Source organism: Buceros rhinoceros, unplaced genomic scaffold, assembly GCF_000710305.1.
Source record: "Buceros rhinoceros silvestris isolate BGI_N320 unplaced genomic scaffold, ASM71030v1 scaffold1870, whole genome shotgun sequence".
Taxonomy (NCBI): domain Eukaryota; kingdom Metazoa; phylum Chordata; class Aves; order Bucerotiformes; family Bucerotidae; genus Buceros; species Buceros rhinoceros.
The window spans coordinates 27845-42543 of NW_010388802.1; the positions used below are offsets into that span (position 1 = coordinate 27845).

At 35.4% G+C, this 14699-nt stretch overlaps 1 protein-coding gene across 1 annotated transcript in view; it reads left to right on the top strand.

Annotated features, from left to right (window-relative positions):
• The window catches only part of LOC104489200 (leucine-rich repeat and calponin homology domain-containing protein 1-like), a gene marked incomplete at its 5' end in the record, with an annotated part of 36801 nt that extends 27394 nt beyond the window's left edge, over positions 1-9407 (top strand). The window contains 2 exons of the mRNA XM_010131337.1: positions 1473-1550; positions 9201-9407. Coding sequence (XP_010129639.1) covers positions 1473-1550; positions 9201-9407 — 285 coding nt within the window. The remainder of the gene's footprint in view (positions 1-1472; positions 1551-9200) is intronic.
• Positions 9408-14699: the final 5292 nt, after the last annotated feature.

Consider the following 14699-nt stretch of genomic DNA (forward strand, 5'->3'; position numbering starts at 1 on the left):
TTAGCCACTTGTTTGTTGATTTTAAAAGAGATGAGGTTAACTTTAGCAATGTCTGGCTTAGCAGATGTTATGTCACTAAAGCACTTACAGCACTTATTAGCATTTTTTTTCTATTTGGTTAAATGTAGAAATTATTCCTTTTACCTGAGACAGAACAGAATAGAAACATGTGCTGTAGTGACTTACTATTGGATTGCCAAACTTAAGGACCTAAAGATTTCAGGACATAAAATCAATGTGATCTCTGTGTGAGCATTTCCTGAAACTTAATTTTCTTAGTGTTTTCTCTGTTTATTGATGTCTTTTTCTTGGACAGATCATTGTTCCACATTTCTAATACCAGTCTGGTTCTAAGGAGATTTTGTATAGTTTTAGCTATCAGCCTTTATTTTTTTCACTGTACACGTTGGTAAAAATTTGCCATGTACAGCCTGATAATCGGTTCTGAGAATAGGATGTGGATTTCAGAGGCAATGTATAAGAACTTCCAAGAAGACAGACGTTAAGAAAAAGTTCTTTTCTCAGATGGTCTGGTGTAGTTGGTTTTTGCTGTTGCTTGATTTTAAATTGTTTCTGGCTTTGGTAAAAATATGATATTGCCAAAAAATGCAAACTCAATTTTCTGGGAAAAAAAGAAAAGAGTTTTTTTTCTGATTCTGTTTTTAAGATAAAAATCTTGTGGTGTTTTCTGTATGAAAAAGCAAATATTTTAAATCTGTTTTGATTTGGTTTCAACTTTATATTGATGACGTTCTGTTGCTTGGAACAGCCTTCAAATTACTTTAGCCTAGAAAATTAGTTCTTTGAAGTCCCTGTTACTGTAATGAATTCTTGGCTTATATGGATATTTAGGAATTACCATTGTTTCACATCTTGCACTAAAAAGTAAAGTAGTGAGTTGGTTTGGGTTTTTTATTAACAAGATATTTCTGTAAGTATTTGGCTGAATAGTCCCGAGTGAGACAAATTATGGAAGTATTTGAAATTCTACAGTAATAAGAAATTTCTTTTTCAGAGACATTAAAATTGTGTGTAGTTACTATACATTTGTGGGTACATAAATATTTTAAACAGTAAGAGCCTTTTAATTACTTTTAAGTCTCTTCTCCACGATGTATGCTGAAATCCTTTATCAGTTTACTTGCTGTCCAGAAAATCAATGTCGTCTACCGCAAATCATCATAAGACACAGGTTTTAGAACCTCATAAGCTAGTTACGAACAAGCAGAGATCTAAATGTGCCGGTGACACTAACAATGAAGTAAAAGCACATGGTATCCACAACCTATGTACTCAGATAGTATTTGCAGGCATGAAATTTTCATAGTAGTAGACAAAAAAGCTGAGTAAAATTTTATGCATTGTTTTCAGGAGAAATATGGAAATGGTGCATCAGTAACACAATAGGTGAATTGACTGAATGAATGTTTTTGACTTCTTTTGCAGAAAACTATTCTTTCTTGTTTTTACAGCCTAAACTTAGCATGGCCAAATGCAGGAGAAACGTAGAAAACTTTCTGGATGCATGTAGAAAACTGGGGATACCAGAGGTAATTTAATTAAGTTTGTCATTTCTAGATGATCAAAAATGCAAAAACCATTAATTTCTTTAAAGCTGAATGATAAGTTTATGAACTAGAGTTTTTCAGCAATGAATACGTATAATATAAAGCATTGATCTAAATAATATGATTTAATACTACATTAGTCAACTTAGGCTCATGTCGTAGCACTTAAAGTTTGCAACTTTTGTCTTAAATTAGTAATTCAGTATTATCCCCAATAGCTCTTATCTTTTTCATTGCAGATAAATAAGGAATATGGTAATTAGGTTATATGTAATTAAGCAGAAGTTCATTCATTTTTTTCAATATACAACATAACTGCCTTGTTACCTAATGCTTTTAGAATATGGAGTTCATTCTTTCTTATTATTGATTTTCCTTTTTTTACAATATTAAAAACTCTGTTGTATCCATTGTAAAAGTGAGTAACATGCTTATCTCTTGTACTGAACCACTTCTGCACTGATGTGAAGAAAACTCTTGTATATTAAGTATGGAAAGTATGTATGAGTAAGGTTCTATAGAGTAGATGTGTTTCAGAAGGGAAAAAGGGAAATTGCAGTGTTTGATATTTTCTGCTTTTTATTGAAAAATGGCAGCATTCATCATGTAGCTTATTCTCATATTAATAAGGAAAAATGTCTTTAATGTAATGAATTCTGCAGTTGCATTGGGAATAGTTCAAAGTCTCCCTTATGGCCTAGAAGTACTTACTGAGAAAAAGTTAATTTCGAATACGTGATCCTCAAAAGAAGCTAGAAGTGTTATACAAGGTCTTTTAAATCTGAAAACAGGAAAATTGCATGATGTATTTTCGCTGTTGACTACGTATGACACTATAATGAAGACTGAGTTCTTTTTAGGCTGTGTTTCAAGAATGCTGAAACAAAAGGATATTTTGTGTTTATCTGCCCCCCAGTCCTCAAAGATTTCACACTGAGAAAGAATTCCAGTTTGAAATCTTGGTGGATTATGTATATTTTAGCACTTGATTTGGAGGACAGCAAAAGTAACATCGTTTTTGCTATTTGTAGCAATTTTGAGGGTGAGCCTTTATCTTACTGCTCCAATGACTGCTTCATAACTTGGATTTGAGAATTCAGTGTAATGGGGTGGGTCTCTAAGTTGTAATGGTTGATTTAGTTCTTGTAATTACATAATTATGTTAGAATTATTTCATACCAAAGGTAAAATTTCACTTCAAAGAAGGTCAAAATCTAAGTGCTGTGGGCTTGTACACCTGGAGTGTTTGTTAAGCTGCCCTAAAATTCATTGTCTTCTGATGCATAAATTATTCAGTAAATTAGAGTACAAGTCAGGTTTCTCTGAATATAGCCTGTTGGGAAAGAAAAGGCCAAGAACTGGAAATAGAACAGAAATACAAAGATTCTTGCAGTGCGATATTACATATAGGTAAGCTAAGCCTTTACTCCATTTTTTTTTTTTTTTATTTTGGATTTCTGTAAGTGTGGACTTTCTGGAAAAATACCTTTTTTGTTTTTCTGTGAGTAGACGTTTTTAGATATTTGTTACCTCTCTTCAATAATGCTTCCATTTAAAATAGTGTTGAGTTTTTTAAGATTTTTTTTATTAAAGTATATGTGTGGCTGAGTTGCACAAAACCTTAAGCACAAGGCCATGTCTTACCATCTGATTTACAAACTAACCATCCTTATGAATCTAAATAACCATTAACTTCTTTTGAGGGGAAAAGCTCGTTCACTTAAATGAATCATAAAGTTGTGATCTTAAATTTGTGATCTTACGTTTGTGATAGGTTTCAAGTTCTCTGAGGATATTTATTCTTGTTGGTTAGCTGTCAGTAATTTGCAAATGTACATATTTGCTATCTATTGTGAAAGTCCATCATGTTGTGAAACTAGCTAGTAGATGCTAGAACTCTGCCGTGTGTTGGAGGGATATGCATTAGAAATACAAAGTTGTATGATAGCAAGTATGACAGTCAGCTGTTTTTAAAGAACCACTGATGGTGTGTTGAATGCTGCTTAAGGATGAGGAGTTATACATTGACTAACTATCTCTGGACAAGCCAGTAAAAGGAATGCAGTGAATTATTTTCTTTTTTTTAAACAAGCATCTTATGGAAAAGTGGTAGATTACGCTTATGGATCCTAATACCTAATAGAAATTAGGCTTTTCTGTGATACTTATGTCCATGTATGAATGAGAATTGTAATTCTGCTGCATGGGGTTTTTTTAGGATTTAAAATTGTCGTAGTTCCTGTTGGTTTGTTTACAGTTATTTCTGGAATGGAATAGAGTACCTGCTATTTCCTGAACTCTACAGGTTTAGAATAATATCCTGTCAAGTCATGTAAAATGAAAACAAGAAAACAACTAAGTAATTACTGTGGTGTGCCGATGTGCCTGGTCTCTTATTTCCATGGCTTTCAGCATACAATTCTTGGGTCAAAACTGCTTTTCCCAGAATGATCCTGGGAAACTTCATCCAAGTGTAGAAAAATGCAGTTGGCATCCATATCCAAGTGTGTCATAAAAAGTATCGGGAGTTGGTGTCTTAACCAAAGAATCACAAGTGAAAAATTTGGGAATATGAACATCTCTTTATAATGACCTGGTATGCAGATGATTCTGAAAGCCATTACCTGCCCAATGAGAATTTCATTACAATGGGTGGCATGTTGAAATTACTTTCTGGTAATGGCCATTTGATGCTCCTGATCATATGCAGAACGAATGTTTTAAGCATATGGGTCTGACCCTTTAGTACGAAACTAACCAGCAAGGCTCTTACTGCACCAGTAGGCTACCAAAAGTGTGAGAATTGTAGGACAATCACCTTGTGTCCAGTTTTGCCACTAACTTTTCATGTAGAGCCTTCTCAGAGATCTTTGGGTGTTTTTTGAGACAGAATGTGATGTGAGAAAGGGATGGTGGCATCTGAAAGCCTAAAGATTAAGAAGACTTATGCTGTGCACCTCAGGAGGTGTTTGACAGAAAAGGTACAATCTTTGTCACTTTGGAAAGTACAGAAGGAGACTTTATTTTACACTGTTAACTAAAAACAAGTCAAGTTGCCTAATTTCCTCTGTAATAGCTATAGAATGAGAAACACTCCTACCTTTTGGCTGGTACAGATTGAATAAGCAAGTGGCAGTAGATGTGTGGTAAGTAGGAGGTGTCTGTTCTACTGCATTTTTGAGAATGACATGCAGTACTTTGCTGGTGCCGTTCACTGGAGTAGATTGTTAATGTTGCATGAACCTGCTGCTGACACCAGCTATAACGCTTACCCAGTCTGCCTATATTGCTCCCGCTCTCTCATGCTTCCTGGGTTTAATAAATAAAGCTTTTTATTTATTTCTTTCACTTTGTGTGTAAGTGTGGCCGCAGAAGTGTCAAATGTACCAGTTCTAATGCAGCTTTACTCTTCTTAGTGACATCTCATCCCAGAGATACTAAAATTTGTCAAGAGAGTCTCAGTTATTACCACATGAGTATATAAGTAAAGTTATGGAAGTATTTTGGTTTCAACTGCTTTTTCATAAAACCAGTAGCAATATATGTAAACAAAGACAGAAGTAGTCATATACGTTTCTTCAACTAGCGTTACACTCATTGTTCACGTGAGTAACAAAGAAGTAGACTTTTTCCTTTTAACCTGCAAATCAACAACTTAATTAAGCTTCAGCTTTCATTCTTGGTAGCTGTTATTTTTGGTAATTCTTATTACAGAGCATTTTCTTTTATGCACTTTCATTAATATTAACAAATATTCCTGTCAAAAGAAAAAATAACTGCTTTGTGATGAACTGAATGGTACTTTATGACAAGTAAGATTTAGACAAAAGCAAACGTGTAAAGGCAGTGTGTTGTTTGAAAGGCTAAAGTTACAAGTTTTGGACTGAATTTCTTCTAGTTCTCAATTTTAAGCAAATATGGCATATCAGAAATAGAACCTTCTAAGCATTTTGTCAAAAAAAAATTTTAACAAAGTATTTTCAGTGTTTTTGAACCAAAATGCAGAAGTTTCTACAAAGACACAAATTAATTTTTATGATCTACAACTTATGCTTATGTAGTATCAAGTTTAAGCACTTGAGCATCTTTTGGCCTTTTATTGGGCCTCTTCAGGTCAGAAAAATTAGAGTTATTTAAAAAAAAAAAAGGAAGGAAAGACTTTCCCTGTATACACAGACACACCTTGTCAATCTTTATAGAGCTTGGAAATAAAATAGAGTTAAGTAATTGTGATTAATACTAGAACGGTAATTTCTGTTGATAAAAAGTAGTGATAAAATTAGATCTTTCAGAGCCAGTTGTTACAGCAGGTTTACTGAGCTACTGTGTTCCAGCATGTCAGTAGTGGTGCAGCACGATTTAGAGGGACAAGTTATTACTTGAGTGGGTATGAGAGACTTGTGCCATGTCTCCAGAATTTTCAGTCAGTTACTTGGTACGCATACTGGACAGAAAGAACTGTGATGGTAAGAAATGGCTTTCTGGATCTGAAGTCGTCCCAAGACTCAGACTACAAAAGGCGTATCTGTGCCCTTTCCTGTGACTTTTGAGGCCTGCAAACAGCAGCTATTACTGCATCTCACCTACTCCTCTGAAAACCATGTTGCAACGTCAACCAGAGTTATTCTAAAAATCAATATGTGTTAGTATAGGAATTGCCAATTAAGTAAAACAAACAGGAAAAAAACGGAGGCTTTTGTGTGCTAAAACTGGCAGATCAAAGTAAACCAAGCAGAGTGTCAAGTGGTTTATCTTCTATCCACCTATTAGTTGTTCATCTGGTAATCATGTTTCTCAGTTAATGCAAGATATGTTTTCATTACGGCTTATGCTTGTTTTCTGATCAATTCATGTAATCAGTTACTTCTCCATAGTTCCATCACGAGGCATCCGTGACGTTGCAGTAAGTTGTATGAGGTATGACTCCTTTCTCCACCCTTTCGTTCACGGCTTGATAATGTACACTCTTTGGCCTACCGTATGGAGTTAAGTGGTTCAGTCAGTATGCTGTCAGCTGGAGTACTGAAAGCATCATTCTGAGGTTCCTTTCTTTCATTTGTGTTTTGAGTACTACAGAATTCATTCTTTAATGCACTTGTACAAACTTACTCTCGACTTTTTTTGACAGAGTCAAAATTTGAGGAGGTTGGTTTTGAATTGCTTTCTGCTTGCACAGTCACTGCAGGAGCATGTAGAATGAGAGTGGTTTGTGCACACAAACAGCTCGTTATGCTTTTGTCGTTCCACTTCCGTCTTACTGTGTTTATTCTGCGTGCATGATTTTGGCAGCTGTATGATTTAATCATGTAGCTATATAGACATAAAAAGTCAAAATGCAACGATTAAATATATGTATCTTTTTTGTTCTTGCTAGTAATAATTTCAGTTTCCTAAATGAGAAGGGCAGTGCTCGCAATGGATGGGTGGTTGATTGACTGTCTTTGAAACTTTTGATAGGGGTCATGTACTTTTTCACTATTTCATGATGTCTTGTAGATTGGTATTTTCATTTCACAGCATCTATAAAATTCTGGTAACTTAAGAGGAAATCCTTTCACCATTGCTGAAAACCAATACTTTTTTAATCTAGAGTTACATTACAGAATTTTTAAATACATACAACATAAACATCTTAAGTAGTGAATGTAACACCAAATTGTTGATTGTCACAGAACACACAAAAATAGGTAAAAATGTTCAGACATTTCTCAGGCTTGTCCAGATTTCACTGAATTTCACTACAGCACAGCATGGCAGTTCCCAGAGGAAGTTTCTTCTGCATGTGTTGGCTGTTTCTGTATGCTTTGGCTTCTCCTGTATCCTGCTTAGTATGGTAATCTCTGGTTAGCAAGTTCTTCAGTCTCTGTAAAAATTCAGCTTGTTACCAGCTGAATTTTCTCATTCTCTTGACTCTGAAATTACTTCCTTCTCCGTTTGACTGCAGTAGGGACTGCTAGGGCCTTCTTTGTTCAAAAATGTTAAAAACAAAAAAAATCCTAAAGTTCTGTCAATTTTTTTTTTTTTTACTATAAATTGAAGTTCAGTGTATCTTAGATATTTATTTGGGGGATATATTTGCAACAAGTAGGAATTGAGTCTTGTACGCTATTTTAAAATTAATCTAGCATTTGCTGGGTTTATTGGTGTCTTTGATAAAGCAGTATAGTACATATTTGATAGTCATGTATTTTGTTTGCCCTGGAACTAGTTTATCTGGTAAGCAGCTTACGGGTGTAGATGTTCTTAAATACAGTACTATCCTATCACATTTTTAAACAAGATCAGCGTGTTTTGTTCTGTCTGTGAGTTTTCATCCTTTAGAAAATGCCAAGTACCATTGCACGGAAGTTTATTATTGCACGACAATTTTGAGCTGAAAAAATTCTGGAAAACATCTGTAAAAATAGTGCTGTTGTTGCTGGCAGGGTGCTTTTCTCCCTCTGTGCATCTGCTGGCTTAAGAATTGCAGCTTTTAACTCCTGTTAAAGCTAGAACCAGTCATGGTAAGCAAATAAGAAAAAACAAGTGTCAATTTTTTATTTGTGTATGAATGACAGTTCTGACTTTCAGTTTCAGTATTGAAAAGCCTTTTCAATATTTTAAAGTTTAATTTATTGCCAGCTAGACCTTGAAACTTTGCATTAACAGAAAACAGACATCTGAACTTCCATGACTTTTGTTTATTGGGTGTACTGTCAGTTTATTAAGCGAGACTGAAATGCTACTAAAGGAACAGTGTCCTCTGAAAGAGGAGATCTCTTTCTTACTTCATATAGCTTTATTCAGTAAGTATTCACCATCTTTGCTGATAGTAAGGCCTCATTTGCGTTGTAAAATGGTATATCTTAGGTTGGGTTTTGAAAAGTACCACTCGTTGCTTGATTCTATTTTAATGTTAAATATTGTGTGTGCATATTGATATTATTATTACATGTTACACTTTTGAATAGCTAGTCCAGAGTAAATGAAGTCATTTACATGATCTAACCTGCTAATAACTTAAAATGTTGTTTAAGGAATTTAGTGTCAAATTCTTCACTTTAGAAACTTTATTAAAATTGGATATAGTTAGTGCTACATTGACTTTTTCAGTTTCCATCCCAGGGTATCATTTAAGATGATATTTGAATACCAAGTTTTAGATTATCATATTAGATAATTTTGTGAACTTCTAACAATTTTGTTAAGTACTTTTCTTTGAGACTTATATTGCTGCTGCTTGTGCTTTTAACAGCTTTCTAACCCGCTTGTTGCTATTATATAAGTTAGATTTTACATCTGGTTCCATTTGAGCTTTTGAATAAGGCCCAGATGGACAAAGGTGTGCAGATCTCATTAGAATATGTGGATCACATGCACCTCCTCACCCCTGTGAATCCGGGCATAATTTTGGGAGGATTTGAAGGCCTGAGCTCTTCTGTCTTAATATTCTGATATTATATGATAGCTTCAGTATTTGGAGAAAATGAAAGAAAGCTGGGATGTCTGGTGACTAAGGCAATGCTAGGGAGAAAGTATTCCTACATGTTTATGCTAGAATATTGTGATAATTTAATTATCAGTATCTTTCTATTTTTCTATTTTTAATTTTATGCACTTTTTTTCTGTTCTAATGGCTGCCCTTCGGGATAGGCTGACCTCTGCTCTCCGTATGACATCCTGCAGTCGGATATTCGTCACATTCGAAAGACTGTTGACACTCTGCTCGCCCTCGGGGAGAAAACCCCACAATCAACTTCTACCTTTCGCTCCTGGGATCTAATAGGCTTTTGTCTTTTCCACATACTTTTTATAGTCTTGATGTATATAACTTACCACTGGAATGTGCTAACAGCATAACCTGTTCGCATGTGCACACAAACTTTCTGCTTTGTCTCTGACAAATTACAGGTACTTAATTTCCTTCCTTTGTCTTACAAACTTCTCCCTTTCCCTCACTTCCCTTCCTTGTAATATCTTTATTAATCTCTTGAAACAGGGGAGAGAGGGAATAGCATCTTGGAAGGCAAGTCCCATCTCTTCTCTCCCCTCCAGCTCTAGTTTAAGAACTTATGTACCTCTTTAATTATAGTTTGTTTTCTTTTATGTTGTCTAGACTATACACAAAATGTGTTAAAACAGTGAAGCTATTCTTATCCCACATTTAGGTGTATCACAAGCTAAACAGAACTGAGCCTCTTACTTCTTGTGAAAATCTAAGAATGCTGCAGATATTGAAGCAACTGAGGTGGCACTTCAACAGATGATAGTATTTTCTGCGTTGGTGCCAGTTATCTCAACATAAGTTGTATTAAGAGCACTTAGAGAACTATCTTTCAAATTACTGTTATTTTTTGTAGTCCTTTAGATTAAAAAGAGTACTGTAACTTTAAAGATTGTTGGTCATCTATACTGTTTGATTACATTCTGTACTGGTTATGTTTTCATACTTACAGTTTGTTTTTCTCACGATTCCATAGAGTAATCTTTTTCTTCTGCTGCACAAAGCAGCGTTGAACTGCTTTTAAACACTTGCTGTGTTACACCCCAAAAATGGCTGTAAATTAGCAGTGGGTGGGACCAGCCCATAGTATGCAAGGGACTTTAGAATGTTTCAGGATGAAGATTGTGGGGTACAGTGTGATACAATAAGATACTTTGAGAATAAGCTGATAAAATCCTGTATCTGCCATTCTTACGTGTGACAAGAAGCAGGTCACATCACTATCTTGTCTCTGTTTCATCACCTGTGAAAATGCAGGTAATGTTTGTTCGTGTAACAAAGACATTGCTAGGAAAATAGATTACTTCAGAAGACTCTAGATTTTTCCATCCTAGTTGGTTTTAAAAATAGGTTAAACAAATATTAACCAGAAGGCGATTTGGGATGTTTGGACTCTGCCTGTGGATAGGGTGCTGGACTGATGACCTCCATTTCCCTTCCAGTTCAGTGTTCTGTTCATCTGTTATAAAATGTGAATAAGACTTTTGTTTGTTTGTTTGTTTTACTCCTTATTAACATGAAATACACAAATGAAAATTGATTGAAAAATATAAAACCTCTAATATAAACCTATATTGACATTGCAGTATTGGCCTAGATGCTGTTGACTAAATTCAATCTCAGACTAGCTAACCAAAGGATCTCAGTTTTTGTGTCTGTGAAATAAATACATGCATTTCTTACTCCCTAGTATATAAAAAAAATTACCTATAGACTTTTAGAGGATAACTAACGTAAGAACTTGTGTGTTACTGATTATTCTGACCATATGGTTATGATTTAGTGCTACACTATAAATATCCCCATGCCATAGATACTTGTAAAATCTTATTAAAAAACTTCTAAATGCAGTTCTATTCCTGGTTTCCATGGTTCAAGTATATACACATATTTATAAAAAGAAAGAAATGTATAATGAGAGACACATTTCAAGATGGAAAAATTAAAATTTCCTATTTTTTTTTAAAGGCTTTAGTGTCTAGCAGCTTTCAGTGCATATATATAACAATGCTGTTGTAACGAGCGTTTTCTGTGACCAGGCATGAGTTCAGTGAGCGTTTCTAGGTTCTGTATACTTAAGTAAAAGGTACTAGTTATTTGGGTGTGTAGCTAAAGACTTGTGCCCTCATCCTGCACAGGCCTGTGCCTGTTTTAAGTGTGCGCCTAGTTTCATTCTAACACTAGACACTTGTTTACTTAGGGTCAGAGCTTGACATTTAAGCTTCCACTTCCAGCAGGTCTTTCTCTTGTTTTTTGTTGTCTTGTTTTAACGATGTTGCTTTTCCACTGAAACTGAGAAAGCTTCAGTTAGTTCAGAATCTATTATTTGTATGATTCTTTATAGTCAGTGTTGATATTTGAGACAAGTGATGGCTTCTCTAGGGCTGGGATTTTACTCCTGCTCCCATAAGTGGTACATGGGTCTCCTGTCAATGCTTTGTGTTGTGCACTCCTTACATAGTACTGATCTACATGTATGAACATACTTTTAACACCTTTTGAAATTAGAAAATCAGGTGGTGAAAGTTGTTGCTACCTCCTATAGTACACATCCGTCTCATTGTCTAATATTATGTGTGATTATCCACAGTATCCAGTAGCTTTGGGAGGGAGGTAAGAGGAGTAGTAGATGGGTGTGTTTTGCATTTCCAGTGTGCAGAAATGGAAGTTCATGTCTTCAGTGTTTTATCCGACTAGACACTAGGCTAGAAACTGAACTACTGTTGTGCCAGTGTAGACCAACTGAACGTGAACCCCAGTCATAACAACACGTAGATCTCAAACTTGTCCAAAGTTTTAACTTTACATATGCTTACCATGCAAACAGAGTTGTCTTTTAGAGTACATTTTCTCACCATTCTGAACTATGACAATAAACAGTAATTAAAATGTAACATTACAAGCACTTTTTTGTAGTTACAGTGTTGAAGCCACCCTGAACCAGATGTGAAAAATGAATGTACTTGCTTCATGAGAAGCACAGTCTTGTACCATACGTGAAGCTTATCTGGTTTTGTAATTTTTTGAACTGTTATTGATAACACTTCCAAATATAGATAAATCTTGCAGGGAAAGGAAGAATAAAATACTCTTACATTTCCCTGAATGTGAATATAGTAATGTTTCTCTCAAATGTAACGCAAATGTGAAAAATACCTGTCTGACCGTCCCCGAAGGCAGTAATTCTCCCACTAAGTGGGAAGGTGGAAACTAAAACATGTAACTCATTAATCTGCTCTGATGGGTTCTTGGCGAAGTTCAGAGTTCTGTTTCTGTGCCGCTGTTCCTGAGGCTTTAGTATTTGGGAAAGCAACAGTTCAACCCACTGGTGGCCCTTCACCTTTGAGGAGGTCCCAATATTGAGACATTCATTTGTACACAATTGGTAACTACTGCTCACAGCCAGTCACATGATTAAGTTTATGACCTTGGGTTTAAAAACAATGTACCTTGTAGCTCACCCACATATTCACTGATGACATGAATTATATTTGTCTCCCCCATTTCTTTACCCATTCAGTTTTTTCCGTTTCAGTGGTCATTAGAGATTTTCAGACTGTAATTTCTTCATAAATTGGTCTACTCCGATCTGTATTGTGCCCATCGTACTGATTTCTCTTGTACGCTGTGGCGGTCAACTCGCTCATGCTGCAGTAAAGTGTTGAAACCAAATTGTAGTGCATATACATGGAGGTAAAATGTTTGCACTCGATTACAAGTGGCATTTTAATGTGAAGATTTGGCTTGCTTTGTCCTTGAGCAGTAAACAGATAAATATTTTCAAGTGCAGTGTAGTCCTTCAAATGCCACTTTCTAGTATATTAACAAGTTTTTACAGCCAAAAGCTGTATATGGATCTCATTGTGCTCCTAGTAATTTTTCTGAAAGTTACACTTGATGTGAATGGGGATTGAATTGGACCTGAGCAAATGTTCAGCTCAGTTTTCAACTCCATATACATTAATAAGTTTCCAAATTATTGCCATGTAATTGTTTTTCACAGAAAGAAGTATTCTTAGCATTTTACTCCTATTACAGCAAAATGAAAGCAGTCACATTATGAAGACTCAGAACAGGCAGTAGAGCAGGTTTTGTGAACCTTTGCTATTTCCTAGTTCATAGCACATAAACTGCATTGTGCAGAAAGAGCAGTATAAAAACTCTTTAAGGTGACGACCCATTCTACTTTGATGATATAAAGTGAAGGAATGAGATTGGTTTGTCTCTCAGAATTTAAGGTATAATATTATGGTATATTTGATATTTCCCCTGTAAGTATGCTTTTTCTCTTACTGTTTCATGTGTGTCAGTCTCCATTTTTTGTTCCTTGTAGTTTCAGGTCACCATTTTCTTAGCATGTCAGAATGAAACTATGAGGCATTTTGGCAAACATATATGGTCTTCTTTTAAAATTTTTTGGCTCAAGGCCAGAATTTGTAAAAGACTCCAAAGCCCACCATCTGCAAATACAGTTTTGTAAATATTTGCAGTTTATTATGTGTTCAGGAGATGCACATGTTTAGACATCTGTCTGGCCATGACTCCAAATACAGGATTGCAGCTGCAGTATTGAAGGTCTGCTGGTTTGTTTGGTTTTTTTTTTCTCCTATGTCAAATTTGGTCATATGTGTTTATTTTACAAAACATACTAACCTTTCCATTGGAAATTAAAAGAAAAAAATTCTGAAATATATCTGTATCCTGCATTACTGTGGGTTTTTTTATCTTCTGCCCTTTTATACTTGAAATAGTAACTTCAGGGCATTTGGACTCAAAGACATTAACAGTAACAGTGGATAAGGAAAAAATATATGAAAATGCATAATTTCAAATCGCCTTATATATGTGAAAAAGTAAATATTTGCTGCAGTTTTTTTAACTCTTAAGGAGGGAAATTTGTCTTTGCCCTAACAAAATTTCAAGGTTTTGTGTATTTGACGTAAGTTTCCTTAAATGTAAGGCCCTGATGGTTCTTGTAGTGACTTTCTATTTCAGAGTACTTGAGTTCAAACATTAAATGATGGGTATCACGTGAACTTAGTTTCTTCTGATTTGTCCTTGGAGAAATGACACATTTCGATATTTCATTTTTTTATGAATATTTTGGTTTTTTCCCCTGTAGATCTGAAATCTTATGTTGTACAAATACAGGGAAGAAAGAGAAAGGACCACTGCCAAATTGTAGTCTTCTGTTTCTCTGTATTGTTGCTAACAAATACAGCTGAGCCCTGCTGATGTGTCATGATGTGGTCGTTTCGCCACTTGCCCGTGTGATATAGTAGTGACAATTAACTTTGTTGGTAAATACTTACTGTATTTGAATTGCCAAGCTGCTTGCCCTAGCATAAACAACTCAAAGCACTGTCTTGACTTTGAAGTCATCTGATGTCAAAGAAAATACGTATATGTGTGTGTAGCATGTCACATACCCTTGTGGCATTAGTGTCCTTGTGTATTCCTGTTTTTTTTCTACACCGTCTAAATCAGACATCTTGTTCCGCGGTTACCAACTTGCTCTGGCAAGCACTTGCACGTGTGTATGTTTGTGGGTACACCTCTTGTACTGTTGTCCTGTGTTGCTTTGTAACTCAGCCTCCTGGCTGCTGCCTCCTTTTTGTGCCCTCCCCATCCCCCCACCCTTTTTTTTT